Source organism: Schistocerca americana, chromosome 11 (assembly GCF_021461395.2).
Source record: "Schistocerca americana isolate TAMUIC-IGC-003095 chromosome 11, iqSchAmer2.1, whole genome shotgun sequence".
Classification (NCBI taxonomy): domain Eukaryota; kingdom Metazoa; phylum Arthropoda; class Insecta; order Orthoptera; family Acrididae; genus Schistocerca; species Schistocerca americana.
Window position 1 is genome coordinate 58,429,390 of NC_060129.1, and position 16,937 is coordinate 58,446,326.

At 38.3% G+C, this 16,937-nt stretch overlaps 1 protein-coding gene across 5 annotated transcripts in view; it reads right to left on the reverse strand.

Moving 5' to 3' along the window:
• LOC124553918 (zinc finger protein 708-like) overlaps nt 1-16,937 on the reverse strand; it is a 192,589-nt gene that overhangs the window by 8,097 nt on the left and 167,555 nt on the right. For 4 of the 5 annotated variants that reach the window (XM_047127939.1, XM_047127940.1, XM_047127938.1 and 1 more), the window contains exon 8: nt 809-3,793. In XM_047127939.1, coding sequence (XP_046983895.1) covers nt 2,368-3,793 — 1,426 coding nt within the window. In that variant the 3' untranslated portion in view covers nt 809-2,367. Of the gene's footprint in view, nt 1-808; nt 3,794-16,937 lie in introns of those variants that run through there. The other variant, XM_047127942.1, reaches the window with a different exon arrangement.

The window sequence follows — 16,937 nt, forward strand, 5'->3', positions numbered from 1 at the left end:
TGATATTTAAGTATGCATCTATAACCAAAAAAATATACAAGTAATTTCCATTTCCCTTAAACTTTTTATGTCATAATTACACACAAAATTGACATTTCTATACATTCCCATTAACCATTCAGGCCCTTGGTAGGTGTATATGGATGAAATGCTCCTTTCTACCAACAGTTCAGTACGAACGTTTCTAATTACGTATGTCTGATCTTGAAAGCTACAGTAAAGACAGAGAGTATTATTAACTATATGACCAAGGCAGGTCGTCCATTTTCAACACAGCAGAAGTTATTGGAAATTTAAAAAATGCATCACCAATTTTCAATAATGGATGAGAGATGTTCTGTAGCCATTCTACTTAACTTTTTACACATATTATATGTGTTAAATATCAGATTTACAAGACATGTATTACATATTATATACTTAATTGAATATTACATGGGTAACCTCTCACCTGCCAGGAATTAAGCTCTCACTCAAGTAGAAAATCATTCCTGAAGCTACACCATTTCTGACACCATATGAATATAAATGAAATGATTTTAAAGAGGTTAAGAACAAACTTCAATATATGAGAACAAGAAAGAAATGATCAGCATACTCCATTTCCCTATGAAGTCGCACAATTCTTTTGGCAACAAAAACTGTCATTGATGGCTTTCATGCCTCACACAAAATGAGACAGTATAATTGGTGTATGAACAGAATGCAACAGACTACATAGAAGAAGGACACATGAAGTACAGTGGGTATTATCAACTAATAATTATGTAGGAACACTGAACTCATTATGTGCATTGAATATGACATGTAATTATCAGAATAGTTTATTAAAGTCAAATAACAAGCTGTTGACAGAAAAGTCACCTTTAAATCACTAGTTCTGTAATGACTTAATTTCCAGCAATCCTGATAATCTAGAACTATTTTATTTTTACCTGTTATAATGGTACTCATGGTGGTAACAAATTTTATAAAGTAACCAGGCTTCACATATATCACTCCAGAAATAATCAGCACATTGCACCATGATACTTCAGTATCCGTTCGCCGAGGAAGCCCAGATGCACATTACTTAATGCAGATACACACATTAGTTGACAATGTATGTCTCCAGAAGGGAAATGGCGAAGTATTACCAATCAATAAAGACAAATGGCTGACAAGCAGGAACAAACTCATTTCTGTTTCCTTTACCACATAAGAAATGAAAACGGGTTGCAATACGTAGGCAGCAGATGATACCATTTTACAGCTAGCAACTGACAGATTAAGTACTTCATCCTATATTTACAAAACATACCACTCTTTTAGAAACAATAAAGAACGATCTTTGATGGAACTGTCAATTATTTCAACAGAAACGTATTCCACAGCTAGTTGGTTGCAAAGGCGTGTCATAGAAAAGCACCACAATTGATTAATATGAGGTGGAATCAGATTCTTCAGATAATACTAACAATCAAGCCTTATTATACATGTATAAATAAAGAAACTTACACAAGCAACCTTCAGACACAAATGTTGATACAATGAACAATATTATATAACTATTAACTAATAAAAGTTTAAAATGTTCCAAACATAAATCAATAATGAAGTCTCAAAAGAAAGTTTCTTCAAACTATCTGTGGCATATGAAATTTAAATAATGTATTGATATATACATAAACATGTAATTCAATAATGTGTCCAAAAGTGCACTGATTATTACAACAGGAGAAAATATATAATTATTATACTACGACCATATGTACAACACTGAAGTCGCTGTTTAGACTGTTCTACTGATATTTTACAAAACTACCTTAAATAAGGATAAATTACTATTACCAATATCAGCAAAACTACACTGGTTAAATACAAGGGGTACATACATTAAACATAATTCTCAATTTTCATTAAGATGTTCCAAGAGACAAATAAACACAAGTAGAACAAACTCTCCACACACACACACACACACACACACACACACACACACACACAGCTGGTTACAAGGGGCTACTTTTAGCCAGTTTACACACGCAACAATTATCTCTCAAAATACAACCTTTAAAAAGTTGGTCTGCATTTCCACATGTAAGATTTTTCACAAAAATCTGTAAAAATTTTTCGACTACGCACACCTGACAATGATCAGAGCTCTGATACTTCAAAAATTGGCTCTCCACAACGCACTGATCTAAAATCATAATAATATCTATAACAATTCCCGCTGTGCAATTACTGTTTTCTGTCTACAGCACATACTACTTAAAAAATCTAGTGCAGTTTTTGCAGCTGATCAGTGACATATTTTTGTGAGTTCTGTCGTCTATATTAACATACCTCCCCAGCTTATCGCAATTTCTTTAAAATATCTTATAGTTATAAAATTTTTGTACCCTGGCGAATGTGTATTAACCTATGCGCATTCAGACTACCAGACTGAGTAAAGGCTTTGCCACAAATGTTACATTTGTAAGGTCTCTCGCCAGTATGTATTAAATTGTGTTTCTTCAGACAGCGAGACTCGGTAAATGATTTGCCACATACAACACATTTGTGTGGCCTCTCACCAGTATGTATCAAAACATGCTTCCTCAGTCCACCAGACTCTGTAAATGATTTTCCACATACATTACATACGTGTGGTTTCTCACCAGTATGTCTTAATTTGTGCGCCTTGAGACCACGACCATTAGTAAATAATTTCCCACAGATATCGCATTTGTGTTTTTCCTCTCCATTGTGTATTAATGTATGGACATTTAGATTCCAAGAGTTTGTGAACGAATCACCACAAACATTACATTTGTGGGATGCCTCACCAGTATGTTGTATTAAATGGGCCTTAAGAATATTTAACCTTGTAAACGATTTTCCACAAAACTCACATTTGTAAGGTTTCTCCCCAGTATGTATTAATAAGTGATGCTTCAGAGTATCGGCTACAGTATAGGATTTCCCGCAAACATGGCATTTGTGGGGTCTGTCGCCAGTATGTATTAATATATGCTTCTTCAGGTTACCACATGCCGTAAAGGTTTTCCCACATATCTCACAGTTGTATGGTCTCCCACCGAAATGTATTAGGGAATGCGCCTTGAGATGACTAGGCAGAATAAATGATTTCTCACAAACGTTACATTTGTGCGGTCTCTCGCCAATATGTGACAGAGAATGCTGCTTGAGATGACAATAGCGAGTAAAAGCAACCCCACAAATTTTGCATTTATGTGATGTATTGTCAGTATGTATGGAAGAATGTTTCTTAAGACTGCGCAATGCATCAAACGATTTTCCACAAACCTCACATACGTGAGGGCTCTCATCATTGTTTGTTACTGAAGGACTTGACTGACTATAAAATTCCCCAGAAATATCAGATTTGTTTGGTTTGATATTAGAAACTGTGCTATGTTGTTCACCTTCTTCTTGGCTAGTCCTTTTTTCCACCATTAAATGTCTACTCAAGCCATCATGGGTATGAAATACTTCACCACATGTGGTACAGATATGTACAGGTGGTTTTACACCATCAATATGTGTAAACACATGCATTATTAGACTGTACTTTGACAAAAAGGTTTGCTTGCATGAACTACATGTGAATTCATTTTCCTTGAAGCTGTTATTATTTCTAGCACATAGGGCATTATCCTGCTTAGAGAAACACACTTGATTTAGAGATCCACTACCAACAACATGTGTCGATTTCTCTGCATCTATGTCCAGCTCCTCACAAGTCACTCCCTGCAGGTGTGTTTCTTCACATCCAGTGCTACCAGACTCATTAGCGATTTTAGTCAACCTGAAGCATCAACAGAAAGGCAGTAAATATCTCATTCTCTAGATACACATAAACATTACTTCAATAGTCTACAAAATCTTATTTCTAATGGAGAAATTGTTTCAAGTATACACATAAGAACATTCCTGCTCTTTCACTGCTTATGAGATGAAACTGTTTCACAAGTGGCAAGATAAACTAGAACTAGCTTGAACCTTGTGTGGTTCCAAATTGAGTTTACAGTGGTATTGGTAATAATATTACAACAAACATTTATGATAACACCAGCAGTACACTGAGTTAAACAGCCTGAGGAGCCTGTTTTTCAGAAGAGATGATTATATGGGAAAATTTCATTTTTTCCACTCATATATTGCATATTTTCTAAGCTAACTGCAGTTACATTTTTGGCTCAAAATAGGAAAGTTAATATATAAAAATTGACACCAAAGTAAAGCTTGTATTCAAGTTCGCATTAATTTTCTCCATATATTCTATAGTTCAGTTATGTTTGCATGTCGTGCAGTAATTAGTTGCACTGAGTGCACACTATCCATCCTGTATTTGTTGCTTCATGTAAAACACTGTGGCAGTAAATGCATGTATAGAGTACATGCGAGTTGCAAGATTACCCTTGTCGTATTGTTCTTTGGTCATTACTCATTGATTTACAATGGTGCTGAACTGTCATGTTACAGCCTTATGTGTGTGTGTTTCTGTCTGGGTCAATAACTGATGCTATGATGTCATTCGATTGACTGTAGGTGCCTTGGTTTTCTTGGTTACATTAAATGAGAAACAGTGAATTGTGGGAATTTCGTAATAATGATTTTATAGCTTAAATATTAGGTAAACATTTTAAGATGTAATCTGTTGAATATGATGTAGCAGCCACAAACACTGACAGCAGGACAGTCCAGTGGAATGGAAGGACCTCCAAAAGTCTTCCTGCATGAAATTACATGCCTGTAAGGATTATGAAGATAATGCCTGGAATTTGGAAAGATAGATCAGCTAAAAAAAGATTAAAGTAAGCCATAATCAAAGCACTGAGTGAAGTGCAGCAGAATTTAAAAAACAAATCCAAACTTGAGAACAGTGCAAGCCTCTTCTTGAGCTACTGGGATCTAGTCACAAGGCTACTGGATTTGTGGTAAAGATACAGATGACTAGCTGGTCACAGATTGAGGTGATTGCAGAGCACAGATGGGAACGAAATGTAATGAAGCTTTAGCCCTGATGCAGAGCTGGTGTTAAACAGAACAAGCTGCAAGTCGTAGTAAATTAAACAACTTACATAGTGCTGAAAGGTAAACCATCTGCAACATGGTATTTGTTTTACAGACTAAACAATGTTCAATTAATAGACATCCCTCATATTGCTAACTCGGTCTTTATCTTGATAATGATCTCATTTTTAAAGACTATGTACAAACTATGCCCAAACAAACCACAAAATTAATTTACAAGATTGGAAATATCACCACAGGTCAAGACAGAATAACAATTGACACAGGACAGTAACTTGCTGCTGACTGATTGCTGTAGCTGGGGCCAATGACTGGGCATATAAAATTATACAGGGAGAGCCATTCACAACACTACATTGGATGCAGAAGAGAGTATTTCTACAAATCATACTTGCATATGGATAAATACTAATAATCCTGTAAATACACTTCCTACAATTGCAATTTTGGAGCAGCCACTTACTGCCTACAAAGAGAAAATGTGAAGAAAATGCAGGCGGTAACTAGAGATGTACTGGACAATATAGGTGCTGAACAGAGGTAGGCAGACAAAGTCAGTGTATGTGGACACATATGGTACTGGTTAGAGGGTGTGTTCACTAATGCCAAATGTTAAAGAGTGAAGTAGACTAAATGACTTACTTCCAACAACTGGTTTTGCAAAACCTAGGCATTGACCCTAACCCTCATATCGATGCATATTCAAGTGCAAAGAAGACAACTTTGTGTGGTCAGACTGGAATCATGGTACATCATTCTTCATCACAGTGATCCAGATGACTATTCTGAACGATACAGGTGAGGGGTCCAAGCAATGTCCACTTTTAAAATGCTATGATCCAGAAAAGTACGTGAAATTTTGCAGCGTCTTTAAAGAATTCACTGGCAAAAAAAAAGAACAGGAAGTATACATAACTGAATCAGGTGCAACCTGATAATCCAAAGAAAATAACATGCAAAAGTAGATGGAAATTCCCTGTATCTCGTCTTATAATCTTCTGCCACCTACTGCCACTCTGATGATTTTCACATGTCTGTGTTCTGACACTGACTGGCTTCGCTCAACTCTGTGGAGCTGGCTCTTCAACCACTATCACTGGTTACAACTGGGCACCGGGAGCAGAGGCCACTGCCGAGTTCATGGTCCGAACCGAAGAGGGTGCCGCACTTCTCCACCACTTTTCCTGTGACCTCGATGTTGAGCGCCCATAAGCCCCAACTTTTCCTGTGCCTCTTCTTCTTGCTGATTTTTTCACATTTGTTTCATAATTTATTGCCTCTTGGATCCCATTTCCCGAATTTCTACATGCTGTAAGGCTGCAACACAGAGAGGACACTGACCACCTTTCTTATGGGTGCAACTGCAACTGTCATGGCTGCCAGCACACTGATTACATATCACCTGATTTTGACACTATTGTGTCATGTGCTCTATTCATTGACATTTAGTGCTGAATGCAGCTGTGAGAGGTTCCACTTTAAAAGTCAAAGCATATTAGCATATCCAGCATGAAGATCATTTAGATGACATCCTCTCTGTTCTTAAAGCCTGTACTGTTCTCAGATATATCTACTGCCAGGATGAACAGTGGAGGTCTCTTCTTATCAGTTCGATTGTGATGCTTCTGTAGCACATTGAATCCATGGTCAAACAGTGCTTGATGCGGTCTTATCATCAAATGTCCATGGCAGCCCTTGTAGGAGGGCTGTTAGTTCTTGTGACTTCTTCTGGAGAACTGCCCTACTTGGGTATTCAGTCTGATAGCCCTCAATCTTCCTCCTGGTCACATCAAGTGATTGCACATAGCTCCAGTGCGGCATTGTTATTAGCTGCACTGACCTTGAGGGTGTACTGAAATTGCAGAATTTCCATGTCATTCAATTTATCCCCTGTCTACTGAATGTATACAGGTAGGATATTACAAAACTACCTGTCACAAAGTAGCGCTACTTCTCTTCTATGAAGCCCTACACCTTCTGAGTTTCACTTATATCTAGGGACAGCAAATAATGGTGCCTATTGGGCACACTCGGCATGAGTTGGCTCTACAAGTTCTAGTGGCTTCTGATCACAGACAGTAAATGCTTACAGCAGTCTTCTGTGTAATGTTTGTGCAGTCTAATTACTGTGCATTAGTTTAGCTTAATGCATCTCTCATTTGAAAACTGGAAAAGCAATTTGTCCCATCATGTAGCAGCAATAACAGCTGATATCACCAAATTGTCCAACATACCAGGCTGATAATCAGAATTTCTGCAAAAATTAACAATACATACAGACGGTCATAACTTTTCTCCTTTATGTAGGAGACTGAAAATCAGCTGAGAAGCTTAAGAAAACAGGTTTATATTTAACCTGCAAATCTTTACTACACATTATATTTCAACATCATTTTTCCGGGCTTTTAGTCTTCACTGTTTCAAACCTTGCTCTTACAGAAAATTATGGAAAGGACGATATTGACACAACATTCTTGTACTATTGTAACAAATATTGTTGTTGTTGTGGTATTCAGTCCTGAGGCTGGTTTGACGCAGCTCTCCATGCTACTCTATACTGTGCAAGCTTCTTCATCTCCCAGTACCTACTGCAGCCTACATCCTTCTGAATCTCCTTAGTGTATTCATCTCTTGGTCTCCCTCTACGATTTTTATCCTCCACACTGTCCTCAAATACTAAATTGGTGATCCCTTGATGCCTCAGAACGTGCCCTAACAACCGATCTCTTCTTCTAGTCAAGCTGTGCCACAAACTCTTATTCTCCCTAATCCTATTCAATACTTCCTCATTCGTTATGTGATCTACCCATCTAATCTTCAGCATTCTTCTGTAGCACCACATTTCGAAAGCTTCTATTCTCTTCTTGCCCAAACTATTTATCATTGATGCTTCACTTCCATACATGGCTACACTCCATACAAATACTTTCAGAAATGACTTTCTGACACTTAAATCTATACTCAATGTTAACAAATTTCTCGTCTTCTAAAACGCTTTCCTTGCCATTGGCAGTCTACATTTTATATCCTCTCTACTTCGACCATCATCAGTTATTTTGCTCCCCAAATAGCAAAACTCCTTTACTACTTTAAGTGTCTCATTTCCTCATCTAATTCCCGCAGCATCAACCGACTTAATTCGACTACATTACATTATCCTCGTTTTGCTTTTGTCGATGTTCATCTTATATCCTCCTTTCAAGACACTGTCCATTCCTTTCAACTACTCTTCCAAGTCCTTTGCTGTCTCTGACAGAATTACAATGTCATCGGCGAACCTCAATGTTTTTATTTCTTCTCCATGGATTTTAATACCTACTCCAAACTTTTCTTTTATTTCCCGCTTGCTCAATATACAGATTGAATAACATTGGAGAGAGGGTACACACCTGTCCCACTCCCTTCCCAACAGCTGCTTCCCTTTCATGCCCCTCGACACTGTAACTGCCATGTGGTTTCTGTAGAAATTGTAAATAGCCTTTCGCTCCCTGTATTTTACCCCTGCCACCTTTAGAATTTGAAAGAGAGTATTCCAGTCAACATTGTCAAAAGCTTTTTCTAAGTCCACAAATGCTAGAAACGTAGGTTTGTCTTTCCTTAATCTATTTTCTAAGATAAGTCGTAGAGTCAGTATTGCCTCACGTGTTCCGATATTTCTACAGAATCCAAACTGATCTTCCCTGAGGTCAGCTTCTACCAGTTTTTCCATCTGTCTGTAAAGAATTCGCGTTAGTATTTTGCAGCTGTGACTTATTAAACTAATAGTTCGGTAATTTTCACATCTGTCAACATCTGCTTTCTTTGGGATTGGAATTATTATATTCCTCTTGAAGTCTGAGGGTATTTCGCCTGTCTCATACATCTTGCTCACCAGATGGTAGAGTTTTGTCAGCACTGGTTCTCCCAAGGCCGTCAGTAGTTCTAATGGAATGTTGTCTACTCCCGGGGCCTTGTTTCGACTCAGGTCTTTCAGTGTTCCGTCAACCTCTTCATGCAGTATCATATGGCTCATTTCATCTTCAGCCTCTTCCATTTCCATAATATTGTCTTCAAGTACATCACCCTTGTATAGACCCTCTATATACTCCTTCCACCTTTCTGCTTTCCCTTCTTTGCTTAGAACTGGGTTTCCATCTGAGCTCTTGACATTCATAAAAGTGGTTCTCTTTTTCTCCAAAGGTCACTTTAATTTTCCTGTAGGCGCTATCTTTCTTACCCGTAGTGATATAAGCCTCTACTTCCTTACATTTGTCCTCTAGCTATCTCTGCTTAGCCATTTTGCACTTCCTGTCGATCTCATTTTTGAGATGTTTGTATTCCTTTTTGTCTGCTTCATTTACTGCATTTTTATATTTTTTCCTTTGATCAATTAAATTCAGTATTTCTGCTGATACCCTAGGATTTCTACTGGCCCTCGTCTTTTTACCTATTTGATCCTCTGCTGCCTTCACTACTTCATTCCTCAGAGCTACCCATTCTTCTTCTACTGTATTTCTTTCCCCCATTCGTGACAATTATTCCCTTATGCTCTCCCTGAAACTCTGTACAGCCTCTGGTTTAGTCAGTTTATCCAGGTCCCATCTCCTTAAATTCCCACCTTTTTGCAGTTTCTTCAGTTTTAATCTACAGTTCATAACTAATAGATTGTAGTCAGAGTCTACATCTGCCTCTGGAAATTTCTTACAATTTAAAACCTGGTTCCTAAATCCCTGTCTTAACATTATATAATCTATGTGAAATCCTGTCAGTATCTCCAGCCTTCTTCCATGTATACAGCCTTCTTTTATGATTCTTGAACCAAGTGTTAGCTATGATTAAGTTGTGCTCTGAGCAAAATTCCACCAGGCGGCATCCTCTTTCATTTCTTAGCCCCAATCCATATTCACCTACTATGTTTCCTTCTCTCCATTTTCATACTCTCGAATTCCAATCACTATTAAATTTTCATCTCCCTTCACTACCTGAATAATGTCATCATAGATTTCTTCATCATCTGCAGAGCTAGTTGGCATATAAACTTGTACTACTGTAGTAGGCATGGGCTTCGTGTCTATCTTAGCCACAATAATGTGTTCATTATGGTGTTTGTAGTAGCTTACCCGCAATCCTATTTTTTTATTGATTATTAAACCTACTCCTGCATTACCCCTATTTGATTTTGTCTTTAAAACCCTGTATTCAACTGACCAAAAGTCTTGTTCCTCCTACCACAGAACTTAAGTAATTCCCACTATATCTAACTTTAACCTATCCATTTCCCTTTTTAAATTTTCTAACCTACCTTCCTGATTAAGGGATCTGACAATCCATGCTCTGATCTGTAGAACGCCAGTTTTCTTTCTCCTGATAATGACGTCCTCTTGAGTAGTACCCGCCTAGAGATCCGAATGGGGGACTATTTTACCTTTGGAATATTTTACCCAAGAGGACACCATCATCATTACCCGCAATCCTATTTTTTTATGCTGCATGCCCTCGGGATAAATTATGGCTGTAGTTTCCCCTTGCTTTCAGCCGTTCACAGTACCAGCAAAAACATTAATTACAAACAGTTTTATTCCAAGCTCACACTGTTTTACATGGCTAAAGTTGTGTTAACAAACAAGAATTCTAATTTCCTGCATTTTTTCATCTGAAACATCTTTAACAAGAAAATTTCCTATTACAAATACTGACACTATTCACAACAGTATTTGCCCAGTTTTCGAAATATTTCAGACACTGACAAAAACTACGTACATTCTTATTGTATAGATTTTGCTCTAATAACAGACTCATTAAGAAAACTAGCTTATATCATGAAGCCTGTCAGCTGTTTCTGATTCTCCACGTCAGTGCAGTACACTAATAAGTGTTCTGTACTGAGAAAAATAATTGGTTCATTGGTGTGTGGGGTTGAAGGAAGCAGACTGCAAAGGTCATCGATTCAGAAAAATAAATACAAGTCTATGTGTTATCGGCAGAGTTAATCCACTGAAATGAATGTTACATGAAAATACAAAGTTACTTATAAACTGTTGCTCTTGGGTATGTAATTCTCAAGCGAATTACATAAAGTTGTTACTTAAAGATCAACTTCCAGGCTAATAATGGAAACCAGTGTCACGATGTTTGTCCTGCCATCACACCAATCTATCTCCATAGTCCCTGGCAATCAGCATCATACAGTATTAGTTGGTTAAGATAGTAAGAATTGGAACACTTCTCTCTGAAAACTTATTCATACTCTGAGGAGAACTTACCTACAATTTTAGTTTTGACCATATTTTCAGGGAATTTATGTAAAGTTACTCATTACCATGAACTGAAGACCCCAAAAACTGCACAGGCAGCCTAGGTGCTATGACACATTGTGAGTTGAAGATGTAATAATGCACATGACATTAAAAATTTCAGTAATTAACAGACAATTTTGAGTTTCATGAAGGCTGAGTCAAACAGCTCCTTGCCATAAAGGCGAATTAAGGGTTCACTGTCTGCCCCCATAGAGCACTATATGCTGTAGACATCAGCTAAGTGCAACCGATCAGATCACTCGACCAGCATTAAGTTTTCCTGTCCCTAGATGAATGTCCAAGTTTCTTACATTACACATTTTTAATCATAGTGTTGCCTTCTGCTTGCTATAGGAGTTCTTACACATGCTGTGCACTTGTTACAAATTGCAGGTGGTGTAAAAATAGGTAACAAAACATATTTTGCTTCCTATCAGAACAGCATTTTTCTCTTTTCTGCTTCAACTCACAGAATTGAAGTAGAGCCATAAGATTAAATCTCTTTCTGGGTCTGATCCCTGAATATTGTGATGGTTAGCTGACTGATAATTCTGAGGGTTCTGCCTCAGAGCCTAAAGACAAAGAAACATGACCATAAGGAGAGGTGGCTTGACGCAAATTGACAATAATGTAGAGTGCTGTGAGGAGATTGTATGGATGGTGACTTCTGGCTCTGTGACAGATGTGCACAGTGTAATCTAATTGCCTTGCTGTTCAGTACAACAGTGCAATATGCACAGGCTGCAAGGGTAAGACATTGAGTCTGTGTTACTGGTTAGTATCTGAAACTGAGTGAGAGGTGCAGTAACGTGTGTACCTTTTCATGACCATTGTGTGTGGGTTATACTGTGGAACAACACAGATATTTGATACCATAAGACTAGAAAATAAATGGGTAGGAATTATCGCATCATAAACATGTGAGACACACTCTGCAGAAGTGATTGAAGTCCAACATTGATACAGGTGGGCCGGCCGGTACAGCCGAGCGGTTCTAGGTGCTTCAGTCTGGAACCGCGCGACCGCTACGGTCACAGATTCGAATCCTGCCTCGGGCATGGATGTGTGTGTTGTCCTTAGGTTAGTTAGGTTTAAGTAGTTCTAAGTTCTAGGGGACTGATGACCTCAGATGTTAAGTCCCATAGTGCTCAGAGCCATTTGAACCATTTGATACAGGTGGGCTAACTGCATGTCTTTATTCAACATGATGCCCCCTTTTCATGGCAAAGTTATATGTGAATTTAAATTCCTTACAGGTGTAGCACTTCCCTACTGCTGTCATATATTCTCAACTTCCTTCAATGCCCTAGTAAAACACACCCACATGCTGCTGTGAAAGATGGATTTAAGCACCACAGAGGATTGTACAAACATACCATCAGTTGGCCATCATACCCATTCCCATACGAAGGACATAATAATAGTCATCTCAATGCAGAGAAGCAATTAAAAGAGTTAGGAAAAAAAGTAAATCACCTGGTCCAGATGGAACGAAAATTCGATTATACAGGGAGTGCTCTGTGGTACTATCTTTTACTTAGCTTGTATTTATCACCAACATTTCACCCAGCACAAAACCCCAAGTGACTACAATAAAGTGCAGATGATTCCCATGTATAAGAAGGGAAAAGAACATGCCCACAAGATTACAGACCAACATCCTTAACATCAGTTTGCCACATATTCATAAGTGAAATATGATAAATTTCTTTGAGGCTGAAGAGTTTCTGTCTACAGTTAAGCATGGATTACGAAAGAATCATTAATGCAAAACTCAAATGCTCCTTTCCTCACATGATATCCCGCAAGCCATGTATGAAGAACAACAAGCAGATTCCATATTCTTAGATTTCTGGAAAGCATTTAATACAGTCGCCACTGCAGACTGTTAACGAAGGTACCAGTAGGCACAATAGCTTGCCAGATATGTGAATAGCTCAAAGTTTCTTAAGTAACAGAAACTAGTAACTGTCCTTGATGGTGACTGTTCATCAGAGACAAGGGTATCGTCAGGTGTGCTCTAGGGAAGTGTGTTAGGACCACACTTATTCTCTACATATGCAAATGATGTAACAGACATCGCAAGCAGAAATCTGCAGCTCTTTGCTGATGATGTTGAGATGTATGAGAAGGTGTCACCATTGAGTAACTGTATGAGGATATAAGATAACTTAGACAAAATTTCTAGTTAGTGCAAAAAATGACAACTTGCTCCAAATTTGGATAAATTTAAGTTAATGCAAACGTCCAGGATATGCAATCCCAAAGGTTACAATATGGTATTAGTAGTGTAGTGCTTGAGACAGTCACATTTATTAAATATTCAGGGGTACCATCGAAAAGTGATAGTAAAGGGAATGAGCATGTAAGGACAGTAATGGGGAAGGTGAATGGTCGACTGCACGTAGAACATTGGTGTGACCAATTAATGATTACTGCTCAAGTGTCTAGGATCCCCCCAAGGTCAGAATAAAGGAAGAAATCGATGCAATTCACTACAGGGCCACTACTTTTGTTATCTGTACGGTCAATCAACATGCATGTGTTATGGATATGCTTCATGAACTCAAATGGGTTGGCCTGAGTGTCTCATTGATACGGATAGTCACACCATAGCTGCAACTGCAATGCAGAAGTATCTGTAGAAACCAGCCAAAAATGTGGTTTCTGAGGACAGCCAGCAGCATTTCCAGTAGTTCCAGGAGGCAACATCTGGATGATTGCTTAATCTGATCTCATAATGTTACACAACATACCCTTGCTGTGCTGGTACTGCAAACAGTTGAAAGCATGGGCAAATTACAGCTATTATTTCTCTGGGGAGCATACAGCTCCTCTGCATAGTTAAATGGTGATGGCACTCTCTTGGGTGAAATATTCCAGAGGTAAAATAGTCCCTCATTTCAGTCTACAGGCACGACTACTTAGCAGGATGATGTCATCAAGAAAAACAAACATGAGTTTTCTAGGGGTTGGAGTATGTAAAGTTATATCCCTTAATCAGATAGGCATGCTAAAGAATCTGAAAAGAGAAATGGTTAGGTACCCATTTCACATATAGGGAATTAATGAAGCATGGTGGCAGGAATAATAGGCTTTCCTGTTACATGAGTACAGTTATGAACAAAAAACCAAATAGGAGGTAACGAAGAATTAGGTATAATAATGAATAAGAAAACAGGATTGGATGTAAGCCTCTATCAGCCTAGTGATCACATAATCGTTGCCATTACAGACATTAAGGAAATGCCCACTATGGTAGTACAAGTGTGTATGGAAATTTTGGAACTTTGTGGTAAGTCCCCATGGGACCAAACTGCTGAGGTCATCGGGCCCTAGGCTTACACACTACTTAATCTAACTTAAACTAACTTATGCTATGGACAACACACAAACACACACACACACACACACACACACACACACACACACACCTATGTCCAAGGGAGACCTTGAACCTCCGACGGGAGAAGCCATGCGAACTGTGTCAAGGCGCCTCAGGCTGCACGGCTACCCTGTACGACAGTGTGTATTGCAACTAGCGGTTTGTAAGATTGATAGAAAATGTGATGGAATCAGAAATGTTGCACAGATATTTAAACAAGACCAAAAACTAATTGTGTTGAGTGAATGTATTTGGTAATAGGGAAAGGAAGGGAACAAAATATAGGAGGAGGTCATAGACCAGTAGGATTTTACAAACAGCATAATTCCGTCATCGCTAACTCTTGGTTTAATAAGATTCATGAATGATGACTCTACACGTGGAAGAGACTTGAAGGCATGGCAAGGTTTCAGAGTGATTATGCAAGGGTGCGATAGATATTGTGACACCTGATTTTACATTGTGAAACATTTCCATGGCAAGATATGAGGTTTGACCCTATTTTATTGCTTACGAGTACAAATTAAAACTTGAGGAATGACACATATGTGGCAACTTATGGACATGGGACATGAATAAATTGAGAAGGATCAGAGACTGTTGGGTGTTTCAGAAGGAGCATTAGGCAATGTTCATCTGGAACATGGGAAGAGAATACAGTTGAAGAAGAAGGGTAGCTTTGAGACATGAAATAGTGCAGGAAGCAGAAGATCAAATACGCATAAAACAAAACACTGGATAACACAGGGCATCTTGACTTCAATTTACAAAATAATAAAATATCAAAATGTGACAAATGAAGCAGGCAAAAGGGAATAACGACATCTAAAAAATGACACTGGCAAAAGGTGTAAAGATGACAGGCAGGAATGGCTAGGGGGCAAATGTAAAACTGTACAGTCCAGTCACATTAAAGTGACAATCTGTAAAAAGCCTGAACGACCATTTTTTGCAGTGCAGAAAAGCAGGAAGAAAATCATTCAAATTCTGAAAGATACCAACAGGGATGTGGATCCATGCCAACTCCAATACAGCAGCCAGATAAGCAGGTGTTTCAGTTGAGGATCCATGACACAAATAAAACAGTTGAGGTGGTCCCACGGATTTGATATCAGTTTTAAATTCAGCTTGTCTGGTGGCCAGGAGAGCATGGTACACTCATCCTGGTGCTCTTCAAACAACGTGAGCTGTGTGACGTGCACTATCCTGTTGGTAGGTGCCATAATGCCAAGGAATAAAAAAGTGTAGGTGTGGACATGGTCTCTGAGAATAGATTCCTACTTGTGTTGCTCCACTGTGTCTTTTAGGATGACAAGATCACCCAGGGAATGACACAAAAACATTCTCCAGACCTCCCTCCTCCAGGGTGGACCTTCCCACAACTGTTGCAGTGCCATACATGACACTGGCTATCTATCTGATGGAGCTTAAAACATAATTCATCTGAAAAGACTACATGTTGCCACTCATGAGGAGAACATGGGATTCCTCAGAAACTTTGCTCAGTGGAAGAGGGGTCAAAGTAAAGTATTTCCGAGGTACTTCATGCACCTTTTACCACGTGATATATTCAGAAGACATGGTGGTTCAATGGTTAGCATCATGGCTTCTTAATTTTGCACTCTGTGTTTGAAACCCCATTATTACTTATTTTCGGTTTTATTTATGTACCCATGCCTGTAGAACATTACTCTATGAATGTTTTCCATTATACGCTGCTATAACATTGTTCTTATTTGTCTGCTAATTTGTATATCAAGTGAATTAATTTTAAAAAAGAACAAAATTGTTTGAAATTATTTTTGTGAAATTCCTGTAGTGTATCTTGATTCGTAAGTGCAAGTGCCAGTTTTCAGAAAAATAACCCATAATGCATGGTTTGTTGCAAAATTATTGCCAACACGCGAAATCTTAACTAGTGTTATTGATGTTTCTTTCCTGAGTGAGATTCATACACAGAAATGTCACTTTGGTAAACCTACCTTCACGCAACATTTGTGCCATTCAGAAAATCTGTGTTTTGAATGTTTCTGTGATTAGTCTCATCCATGGAAATGCACAAAATCCTCCTGAAGAAAAACAATATGAATAACACATAAGAAATTGAAGAAGATTGTAGCCCCTCAACGTACCACACGCATGTTACATAATACATGTGTGTGACGTATTGTGAGATCCAGTTGTGATTTTACAATTAATATGCCTTTATACTCCTAATTTCATAAGAAAGATGTTTTCAGTAACCTACTACGGAC